The following is a 12,453-nucleotide window of genomic DNA, read 5'->3' on the forward strand; positions in this document are numbered from 1 at the left end:
CATATATCTGTTTGTAATAGCACAGAGCAGGAAAAAGCTCAAGAGGCATAGTAGCATTTTTAACATACTTTTAACAGAGCATAGCCCTCTCTTGCTTTGATTGTTGGCCACTCAGATTACCTGCTGCTATTCCTGATGGTAGAGAGTAATTATTCTGCATTGTTTCCAAAACAATACATAATGAAGTTCTATTCAGAGCCCCAGATTTCAATGCCATAGAACATTTGGGTAAGCATTTTGCTGCCAAATATCTTTAAGGCAGGTTCAATTAGCTGCCCTCCATTATTGTAGCATAACTTCATTAATGCCCCAATGGTTTTCTGTGTCTTTACTTTAACTGCATCCATATGACACTTCCAAGGGAGGGTTTCATCAAAGAGAACACCCAGGTATCTAAATGAAAGAGTTTCTTCTATAGCCTGCTGATCCAGGAACCGTCTTATGAACTGCCCTGAGATCTTCGGATGAGATCTCCAAAAGATTTTTGAGACAGAATCAGAGAATAAAGAAAACCACTAAATCATCTAATCAAGGCTGGGAAAATTCTGATCCTAATTACTAAAGAGGGGGTGTATACTATATCAGTAAAAACCATGGGAGCAAGAATGCAACATTGCTTCACTCCTCATAATGTTTTAAAAGCAGTCATCATTCTACCATTTAAACCTACTCTGATCCTCATTTCTGTGTTGCTGTATACTTCTGGGATGGAAGTTTGCCATTTTTATATTACATGGTGTTTCAACAACTACGAAAATATTCTATATTGAGAGAGAAATGTTCGCAAACCTTAGGGGTCATGGACACACACGTATGGATTGCAGACTATGATAACTAGCAGTGCACATTATTTGGGCACAACATTCAAGTCTTTCTTTTCATCAACTGTTCCCTGCTGTTCAGCTCAGGCTTCAACATAATTATGTAACACTTTGGAGAAAATATGCAAACCAGCAACCCAGCACTGGAAGCTAAGATGGCAAATATCTCTACAGCCACCATGTATTTTCCCTTGGAGCTCACATAGCTTGGAACAAAGGACAACCAAACACTACAAAACACTAGCAAACTGAATGTGATAAACTTGGCTTCGTTGAAACTGTCTGGCAACTTCTGAGCAAGGAAAGCAACGATGAAACTGATAATAGCCTGAAAGCCCAAATAGCCCAAGACACAGTAGAACATAGCCACAGACCCCTCATTGCATTCCAGTACAATTTCTTCAGGTGTGGAATTATTGTCAACATCAGGGAATGGTGGAGTGGTTGCCCACCATATAGAACAAATAACTGTTTGGATAAGGGAACAGGGGAAAACAATGAAAGTGTCCAGCTTTCTCCCCGCCCACTTCCTCATCTGGGATCCTGGCTTGGTGGCCATGAAAGCTAGAACCACTGTGATGGTTTTTGCTAGGACACAGGAAACAGCCACTGAGAAGATCATGCCAAAAGCTGCTTGTCGGAGGAGACATGTCACCTTCTGAGGCTGTCCAATGAATAGCAATGGAGAAAGGAAGCAGAGGAGGAGGGAGAGAAGAAGAGTGTAGGTGAGCTGCCGGTTGTTGGCTTTGACAATGGGAGTGTTGTGATGCCTCAAAACCAATCCTAGCACCATAGCCGTAATCAAAGAAAAGGAAAGAGCCAAAGATGCTAAACTGATTCCCAAAGGTTCTTCATAAGACAAGAAGCTTATATCCTTGGGAACACAAGAATCCTTATATTTGTTTGGGTGGTTTTCATCTGTGCATTCATGACAGTCATTCATATCTGTGGGAGAATATCTTTTTAACATGCCAGAACTTTTCTACATATTAGAATATACATATTAATTTTATTCAATTGCATTCTTAAACTACTTAATATTTTAGAAGAAACACTATACATACATAAATAGAAAAACAAATATGAAACCATTCTGAAAAAAAGAAAAATGAAAAGAAACAGGTGAGTGAAAAAGAAACAGGTGAAACTGCACTACAGAAGTAACAGGGTCCATATTTATAGGGTAAAATACCACATACTCTCTTCAAATTACAGACTGAATTAAGAATAGAGTTATTGTCAGCGACAAACAGGAGTCTGAGGGGGCAGAGGAGGCTGGTGAGGAAGAGGATCATCTGAGGAAGGAGACAGTGTTTTGTTGGGTCCTCTTCCACCTGTAAGGCAGCTGCCGGGGTGGAGGAAGAGGGGAGTCATAAGGAAGAGACCAGGCAGGCAGACACAAGAAAAAAGGAGGCAGAGGAAGATCTTCAGGAAGGGCTGTAGGAAATCGTGAAGTCATGTGTTCTGCCCTTCTCCGTGATAGGTCTGGAGGCCAGTTCCCTGCTTGTCAAATGCTCTCCTTAGGAAGGCTCACCTGCCACCTTTGTTACATATCTTTAGGGACCAGGCAAAAACATTCCTCCTCTCCCATGCCTTTGCTAATTGAACAATATATGACCTTTTATACTGTGGGGTTTTGTTTTCATTTGTTACTATGGAATGCATTATTGTGTTTTTATATTGTAAACTGTGCTGTGATCCTGGAATGAAGGGCAGTATAGAAATTTAATGAAGAAGAAGGCAGCATAGGGGATGGGGTCACACAGTTGCATTAACTGTCTGAGACAGAGCACAGGTATGCAGAGGTAGATTGCCTAGACAGCTAGTTAGCAGGAAGTAGTGTGTAAATCCTTTGCACCTTAGGAGCTGAGTGCTTTCCTAATAAAGAACTAAAATGTCATTAACTTGTCTTCATCAGTCTAGGTTTGTTCAGGACAGTTATGTTAACACCACTCCCTAAATATATTTTGATTCAATCAAATAACTATGATGAAGAGATGGTGATTAATTTTCATACCCAAAATTGTCAACTTTTTTTGCTGGCTAATCTTAACTTTGAAAAATGAAAAGGGCTCTTTGCTTGGGCTGTTTATAAGAAGAAGCTTTCAAAGAGCCCTGTTCAGCTTTATGCAAGCCCCTATACTGCAGGCAGACTCATAGAGCTTGAAGTCAGTGCCGACCAGCTGATAGGACCTGACATAAGCTTTCTCTTTTTGCTTGGACCAGCTGTGCTACAGAGTTCACCATGTGGCATTCCATAGCACAGCTGATCCCAGATAGTTTGCTCTCACCACCAACCAGCTGCTTTTTGGCAACAGTGAGCCCCACTTTAAGGTTCCCAATTGTACACTGGCAACACAATTTATTCTGCCCCTTATCTGACATCACCTGTTGTATCAGGTATTGAGCAGGTCAATGTCATTTGGGGAGAATGGCCTCAAGGTTACTTGCTTCAAAGAAGAATTCACACCCTCCCACAGCCAAGACCTCAGCTAGATGTGATGCTGCACATGTCATTTGAAATTGCAAGATTTCTTTCATTCATGTGAATGATCAGGATCATAATGTGCAAGGTGAGTACAGTCAAACCTCGGTTGTCAAACATAATCTGTTCTGGAAGACCCTTCGACTTCTGAAATATTTGACATCCGAGGATCCAAGGGCGGTCGAAAGTCAATGGAGAAAAAAGGGGGAAAACTTTTCAGCATTCGAAAATTGAAACGTATGATAATGGAGGCGTCTGGGAACTGAGGTTTGACTGTATTATCCCTTTAATACCCTGCTATGATCTTAATAAGAACTCCCCCTAGTGTGGAAGGAGATTAAATACTGGTCCACATGGCTAGAAAGATTCCTCACCACTGCTTTATATGTATGTTTTACAGCTGATGCACTCATTGAATGTTGGAGTATATTTCTTACCTTTCTTATCTGAAATCTTCCCTTCAGGACAGGGGATGCATTCATAGCAGCAGAACGGTTCCCCTTCCTTCACTTTCTTGCTAAAACCAGGATAGCAGCTCTCACTACATACAGAGTGAGGCTGAACCTAAACCATAAATGAAAGAGGACAATGACTATTTTGAGAATAATGATCTTAGACACTTGAAAGTACTGGGCCCTTACACTGTTTGTGAGGAAGTTTGGGGCTGTTACTCAATGTGTTATACAACCATTCTAATATTGGACATGCTGGGAATGTTAATAGTGCTGTGCCCTGACTTTGCATGTAACCTCAATGCTGAACTGAGGGAACCCCTTGGACAGATAAAGGATTTGTGAACTGAAGTAGGATCTCTTCAAAGCACCCCAAAGTGAAGCAGAGGCCTCTAAAATGATTCTGCATAGACCTTGTGTCTGCAAAAACTGAAACATTTGTTCTCAAACTTGCTACAATTTCTACCCCCCTTCTCCCAAAAAACGAGCAATTGTGGTGAGGGGGGATTCTGAAGAACACCTGACAGGTTCAGGGTGGGGAGACTCTTTGTGACTGACAGGTCTAATTCCTAATGAGTGGTAATGCATTTATCATGGCTTTTTCAATCAGTGTGCTTTGGAAAAGGGCAGTGTCAGCCCATACATGAGGCAAAACAAGGTCACTGCTTCAGATGGCAGGATCCAAAGGGGCAGCAGATTTGACCTCCAGGAAATGCGTAGCACACTGCAGCTGCTGTACACTATGCATTTGAATCCTAATTATATAAGTTTAGGAATATCAGAAAGCTCCGTTCTCTCAAACAGTAAAGGATGCCCCTTTAGGGGGAAATAAACTGTAGATATGCTTCTGAAATTAAGCATGGTCCATCCCCTCAGAGTGGAATGATATGCCTGCAAATAACAAAGACTTCTGTCAAAGATGAAAAAGACAGTTTTAAATAGTTCATCTATCCCACCCCGCCAAAGAAGACCTCATTTGGGGCTGTGTTTTCATTTATAGATATTGCTTTTACACTTCCTAGTAAGAGCAGATCCACTGAAATCACTGAACATAATCCAGACTAACCAGACCATTGATATCAATGAATTGGCTTCGAGTCTGACTGAGTTGAATAACATCCAATGACTGCAGTTCCACAAATTACAAGAAGAAGGGAAAAGAGTTGCCTATGCAGGTAATCCTCCTCCATTCTCTTGCTAATGAATATATTGATCAATACATAAACAGTACAGAAGTCTTTGGGGTTGTTGTTTTTTGCCTTAATAACTGTTTTTACAGATGAAATTCAGTATTTTTCAAGGGTCGACCACTATCAGATGAAATCAGCTTTGCATACCAGGTAAGAGCCCTTAATAAAATAGTGGTAGACCATCCAAACCTGGTTAAATGATCTGGGCCAAGTTATGACCTTCTCATTGATGGTAAACCTTTGACCCTGGGGAGCCAGGGGATCCATCATTCCAACTCTTACTCTATGATAAGAATGGTTGGAGGACTTGACCCAGTTGATAACATCAAACCCAGCTGTTAACTCCCCATTCTTGTCAAAAAAAATCTTGTCTCCAGCACTGTTGTTAAATGTGACACCACGTAGAAAGAGATGGAGCTAGATTGAAAAGGACAAGAAAAAAGTTTAGAAAAGGTTGTAATTTGATCTTGGAAACTGAAGAGTGGTAGATAAGTGCTCACTATTTTCGACCCAGAGTTTGCAGGAGGATGCACTACATGAATCAGCAAAATTATAATGATGTATATACTATGGGTGGACACAGCCCATGTCCCATATTTGCCATTAGCTCAATCCAGAGGACTCAGTCAGTTTGGCCCATGCTTTCATCATCACCATCATACCAGTATGGCTGGAAGATGAGCAGAAAGAAGCACACGTTGCATCTGCTACCCTCACTCTGTGAGCAGAGTGGGATCAATTCTGTGGGGTGCTTCTTCCAAAGTGACTTTTCTGCAGGGAAGCCTCTTGTAAAAGAGCACCCTCCATCATGCATGATAAATCTCATTGCTGTTGCATTGAGGCATTGATCCCAGGGGCTGCTGCTTCACAAGGGATGTCAGATGCACAGACCCCTCTGAATAGGCCTGATTTGGCTCCAGACTCAGCCGACTCCAGCAAGTTTATGGAACAAATCTCTGTGTTGAGCTCCACCTAAAGTCGGCACTGAAAGCAGTGCTTTTTTCTGGGGAAATGCAGGGGGAGGCATATCCCTAAATGTTTTGTGAATCTAAGTTTGGCCTCATTGAGAGGCAGTATTTCAATATGAGTAAGAAAATGAGAGTACCCCTAAACATTTTTTTTTTAAAAAAGCACTGACTGAAAGTATATACTAGAGATGAGGGAAATTGCAGCCTTTCAGATTTTATACTCCATTACCCTTAACCATTGCCCATACTGGCAGACAGTGAAGAGAGCGGGACTTCAATTGTGTCTGGAGCGTAACAGGTTCCCCATACTGTATATGGTGTAAAAAGTTAGTAAGGTGATAGAGGAAAAGCCACAGTTGATGAATATTTAGAGCGGAAGAGTCCAGAGATTGAATCATTTTTGAAGAACAGAAGAATCAACTCTACCCCTCTTCAGATATGATTGACCTAAGAGACAACATAAGGAGAGCATAGCTGCTAAGAGGCAAGGCCAGCACACCCATGAGGCCTCCAAGGCAGAGCTTTCCAAACTTTAATGCTGGCACACTTTTTAGACATGTATCATTTCGCGACACAGTAATTCAGTTTTACTAGCAAACCGGAGGTTTAACTAACCCCTTATAAGAGATAGGGACACATACATAAATTGTAAAAGTGAAATGTATGGGGACACAACATATCTCTTGATCTACACACTCCTGATCAGGGAGGAGCACAAGGAACGTTCATATGGCACACCTACATGCTGCAGCCAACACATTAATGTGTTGCAACACACAGTTTGGAAAGCTCTGCTCCAAGGAATGCAACACCTGCTATTGCTGCCAAGGTGGCAGCAGCAGCTGCACCATGTTCCTTGCAGGCTAGATTCATATTTTTTTTGAGCCAAAGCAGCAAAGGCAATTATGGACATTTCTCTCCCCCTCTCTAATCCCCAGCACATGGGTACAAAATCAATTCTAGATTCTTATCCAGTTCTCCAGAACATATTTCAGATTGTTTTGGGGATGAGGCACTGCAGAAGGTAAGGAAATCCCCCTCCCTGTGAAAATCCCCTTCCCTGCTCAACCTCCAATAGCAGATCCCGCCAACTGGATCAACAGTGCTTGGGGGCCCAACTGTCGCCTTCCCCAAACACTGGTGGGTCTCACATTCAGAACACTGAAGAAAGCTTGCAGCTGTTTCATGGCCATTTCCTTGACCAATTTATCTGTTTTTAAAATGATGTGGCCATGTTAGAATTCATAATGCTATTGAATAGAATACTATTCCTCACAACAATATTCAAGAGTTTGCTTAAAAGAGGAAAAGAATAATATTAAGATTCTTTATTGTTGTGGACTCGTGAAATAGTGGATTTATTTTTTTATTTGTTGTTGATTTGCTAATTATAAAATCTAATCAAATATGTTAGATTATGTCAAAGATATTGTTTCAAAAAGTGTGTTTTGGTTTCATACAGTCAAACTATTAAAAAAAAAATTAGCCTGGAAGTTGATGCCACAATTACTCATAAATTGATCCCGATCCATTCAGTTTTACATTATGATAGTAAACTTGGGTTTACAAGTTGGAGATGGCAATTAGAGAAAACACATTATGTGGTATCATTTCCAATCAATGTCAAGAGGAATGAAGGTGAAAGTGTGAGCACAAAGAGTGAGTCACAAGGTGATGTTCAGTCTCTTACCTGCCAGCACTGTTGAGTCTGAAGCTTCATTCCTCCTCTATATCTGACTCTGGATATAGACATAGCATGCAAAGCATGGGCCACAGCATAGACAGCATTGTAGATGCTATAGCTGTGGCTAGTCATTCTCATTTCAAAAAAAGGTCCAGGAAGGCTCTCCAGCTTCTCCTTCCCAGTGCAAATATCTCCCTCCACCTTGCCCCCACCTGTAGGGAATTCACAAACAAAAGCCTGTTGCCAAAAGTCCTTGATAAATCCATCTCCTGTTACGCTGGAAGGGTTTCTGTCCTTAACAGCCTCGGAAAATGCTGGGAGGTCATTGGAGTGAATTGTAAATAACAGAGAACCATGGATTAGTTCTGTATCCCATGTCTTCTGATAGACAAATGAAGTGAGCTCCACCTGGGCTGTTGCTATCCATACTTTGGGTTTATTTGCCACATGTTCTAATTCTGATAGATAGTCAAACCACCTATAAATTGTCAAAGAATAAGATTCACCATGGATCACTATTACATTGGCATTGCTGTCCATGATTCTGTCGCGTATTTTTGCCCCCCGGACAAACATTTCCAAAATTTCTGTGACTAACGTTGGTCTGGGAATTCTTTCTATGTAGGCCAAACAGATACCACTCTGGGCAAAAAGTGGAACCATACTTTGCACAAATTGTTCTCCATTGTCGGTTTCCATAACACTGACCCCAATCCACATCCACCTGAAATGTAGAAGCAAAGAGAGAATTCCCTCATACTGGAGAGCTTCCTTAGGGACCATCTGGTAGAAGGAAGCACTTGACACTTTACTATTCATCACTGGAGCAGAACCATATATGAGCTAAACAATGTTTGGGCAGAGAAGAGAAAGAATTTGAATGACATTGTTTTAACAATACAGTTTTGAATGTTCAAAGCATGACCACATGTTCCTATATGAATCAATTATTTCTCACCTATGAATATGCTTGCCTTTAACATTTACTGAGGCATTACTACAAAGTCAAACTGCTGCACCTGCCTCGCATCTGCAGAACTTCCTCCATGAAAGATCCACTTCTTAACTTTTTTTTTGCCTCGGTTCTTGTAAGCTGCTCCTAATAATGTAATTTATTTTACTCCAATTGTTCTCTGTCACTTCTTCCTTTTCATCCAGGTCTAGCCTTTTTTATTCATAAATCATCAATAATGTATCCTTAGCTTAGATCTCATATTTAAACAAGCTATATGGTCCATTTAATCACTAGAAATGCCCACATTTCCATTTCCAAACAAAATCCTATCCTGTCTCACTCAGAGGGAAAGAAAGAAGGAAGGAAGGAAGGAAGGAAGGAAGGAAGGAAGGAAGGAAGGAAGGAAGGAAGGAAGGAAGGAAGAAAGAAAGAAAGAAAGAAAGAAAGAAAGAAAGAAAGAAAGAAGATACCACCTGTGGAATATTATACATATCCAAAACTACTGCCACATGAAGCGAAGTTTGGGAGTCCAGTCCCCCAATGGCTGCTATCAGATTTTTCTCAGTATCACATATGTAGTTGGGGACAAACTTGCTCAAGGCAGATATAAGAAGCATTGTGGCATGGTACGTCCACTTGGCATTGAAATAGCTGTCATAAATAAGGAGCCCCAAAGTGGTATTGGGTAAGATCTGAGGGTTTTCATTTATCTCCTTTACAGCAAATGCCCAGGCCAGAATGTGCTGGTAATGCTTAGGCACCACACTACAAAGAAAGTGATATTTTGAATCAGAAACATAGGCCACACTTTGTAAAATTATCACCACACAGCTTCCATGAGTATCATGCATTACTTTATTGATGCAAAAACATTTCTTGACAAAATCCACATCATGGAGCTTTCTAGGCATGATTAGAGAGCTAAACAACATCAGATGATCATATTAAAAAATTGAAATAACCTGCACTTGCTTAAGTTAGGTACTTGTTGAAAGTAGTAGTAGAAGAAGAAGAGTTTGGATTTGATATCCCGCCTTTCACTCCCTTTAAGGAGTCTCAAAGCGGCTAACATTCTCCTTTCCCTTCCTCCCCCACAACAAACACTCTGTGAGGTGAGTGGAGCTGAGAGACTTCACAGAAGTGTGACTGGCCCAAGGTCACACAGCAGCTGCATGTGGAGGAGCGGAGACGCGAACCCGGTTCCCCAGATTACGAGACTACCGCTCTTAACCACTACACCACACTGGTTTACACATCCTGTAAGTAGGATGTACTTAAGCAATGGATAAGGATCAAAACCATTTGAAGATATTATTTCATACAGTCATATACATGTATGCTAATGCTTATAACATTCTTATTATACACTAAATAACCATTTATCAAAAAGAATTGTAATTTTAATGTTAAATATTTTATGTCCTTACTTTATCTCATCATATGATGGTGGTGGTGGTTCTTCATGGAAGGATATTGGACTGGAGATGATGAAGCTGTGAGAGGCAATGCCACCAATGATGAGGTCTCCTTCCTGATGATAACTGTGAAGTGGAATGTGTGAGTTGTGGGCATTGCATTTAGCAATCTGTGGCTTGCATATTGCATGAGGAAGTCCTGTCATCAGCAAGACTAATAATAAAATCATTCTTGATACAAACCTTCTATTTACACAGAAATGCCCTAATTTCATATAAACTGACTAAAATGGCCTGACGTACTTGGCCGTTTAGTCACCTAATGTGTGTGAACTGTGGAGTGCAAATGAAAAGTATTGTTTGGTTGATCCTTGCTTCTTCTAGTCCCTAATTCCAGCTCTGACAACTGAAAGGTATATTTGTACCATCATTCACAAATGTCTGATTGGTTTTAGTACTGATCACTGTAACATAACAAAGGTTTTTGACGAGCATATGAAATAATTACACTTTTGAAAACCTCTATTCAGATGTGACAAACATGTTTTCTCTAGAGAATTTCCAGTTTTGAATGGTGATTACCTTCCCTTTGGACAAACATATTTGTCACATCTGAACAGATGTTTTTAATTCTACTTAGATGAATAAGGGGAAAATTTTAGGACAGCAAGGGAAGGAAATAAAAAATTCAAGGCTTTGTTCTGGAGTCAGACAGGAAATAAAAGTGTTTGGTCATAGAAATTATTTACTGGTATCTATGAGCTAGAGAATATAAATATGTGGGAGGAAAAATATATATGTGCCTCTAGGGATAAACAGATTTGTCAGTTTTGGTTAATCTCTGTTTTTTAGTTTTACCGTTTTTAATTCAGTTCTGCACATTTCTGAAGCAATTTTTTTTAAAATCCTCATGAAAATTCAACAGCATTGTAGTGCAAATTTATCCTAATGAACAAGTTCTAAATACACTTTTGACTAATATAAACATTTTGCAAACACTTCTCCTGTAAGGCTTGGGTCTCTCCCACACACACGAGATGACTCCGGCAGTTAATTAATTAGGATTTATTGGTTCAACAAAAAGCCACTCCGCTAATTTCAGTCTTCCTCCGATGCCACAGTTGCCAGGACTGATCTCCGCTCCCTTCTCCCTCAACAGGAAAACCCCCACCTCCTCTTCCTGTAATTTTTGTGCTTCCTGGCTGATCTCATAAGTCTACGCGCTCAGGGTGATTGCACACTCTCTATTTCTATGTCTGTGTCACTATCTGAGCCTTGCAGCTGAATTCCTTCTCTCTCTCTCTCTCTCTCTCTCTCTCTCTCTCTCTGTACAAAGGTTGAATTCCTGTGGCTAACTGCTTCTCCCCCCTCTTCCTCTGTGCCTGCTCTTTCACTGCTTGTCAGAAAGTCCAGTTCTCTGACATCCCCCTCATTTACTTCATTTTTGTTCATATTGTTTGGTTACTGATACAGAAGGGGCGGCATGTTTTCTTCACCCCTTCCGCCGGTCACCAGAGGGTCTGAGGCGATGACCTCAAGGGCACCCGGCCCTACATGGACCCCTCAGCCCCCCCACCGTTGCACAAGCACCACACTTAACACCAAGCCCCATAAATAAAAGTGCCTTCTTCCCTTCCCTACGCCAGTTCGTTATTACGGGCGAAATAAGCCCGAACACCTTATGCCTCCCTCCCGCTCAATTGTTTCCATTGGTAGACTGTGTGAAGTAGTATTTTGTATCTCATGAATGGGAGCGTTCTACCCAATCAGAACAATGCATTCGCCCCTGCAGAGCTAGCTCAGCTCGAGCTGTTGCACGCCTCATTTAACCTTTGACAAGCTGCTGACGGCTCCCCGCTGGGAGAACAATGGAATCAAAACTCGTAAACCTGTCAAAATCTCGCTACAATGCATCCAGTTATTTCCGAATTCAATTGTCAATGTAAAAATGGGCTAAAATCTATAAAAATCATAGAAAATCAACCGTAGCACCAATTTTCTTGCTTTCGGTGCCAATCTGCCTAATTTCTCTAGGACTCCATTGCACCTCCACTGTCCTTCATAATCCCTCAAGTGAGGTATCATGTACACTCAGGAAGACCCTAATCCCATCAAATCACTCTGCCAAGCCTTTCCTCCGGGCAGTGCCAGGTGGCAGACTATGCATACCTAGACTATTGTCCTCTCACCACTGGTACTCAGGATGTACTTATCTGTGCATATCTCCAGCTCTGCATATTCCCCCCTCCCTCCTCCATATGTTAATCCTGTGTAACCCAACCCTTTCTTAATGTATTCATGATGTAACCGTGATGTATTGATGATGATTTTGCACTGTATTCTGGGACATGGAGGAAAGTTTTAAAAGTTCATGTCACCCCATCCTCGGGGTTAAATCTTGCCTTGAACCTGTTGCACAACAAACGTGGATCTTCTGCATCTTGCTCCTGTCTCCGGCTGTGCTCATTTTCTCCGCAGGGACC

General features: G+C 41.2%; 1 protein-coding gene across 1 annotated transcript; it reads right to left on the bottom strand.

Moving 5' to 3' along the window:
- Positions 1–864: 864 nt before the first annotated feature.
- LOC114582966 (vomeronasal type-2 receptor 26-like) lies at positions 865–10,176 on the bottom strand. Its single transcript, XM_077918244.1, has 6 exons — positions 9,983–10,176; positions 9,045–9,320; positions 7,607–8,324; positions 5,231–5,365; positions 3,744–3,870; positions 865–1,766 (listed from the first exon to the last, which is right to left on the bottom strand). Exons 1-6 carry the CDS (start codon positions 10,174–10,176, stop codon positions 865–867), a joined length of 2,352 nt encoding a protein of 783 aa, XP_077774370.1.
- Positions 10,177–12,453: the final 2,277 nt, after the last annotated feature.

This window comes from Podarcis muralis, chromosome 13 (assembly GCF_964188315.1).
Source record: "Podarcis muralis chromosome 13, rPodMur119.hap1.1, whole genome shotgun sequence".
Lineage (NCBI taxonomy): Eukaryota > Metazoa > Chordata > Lepidosauria > Squamata > Lacertidae > Podarcis > Podarcis muralis.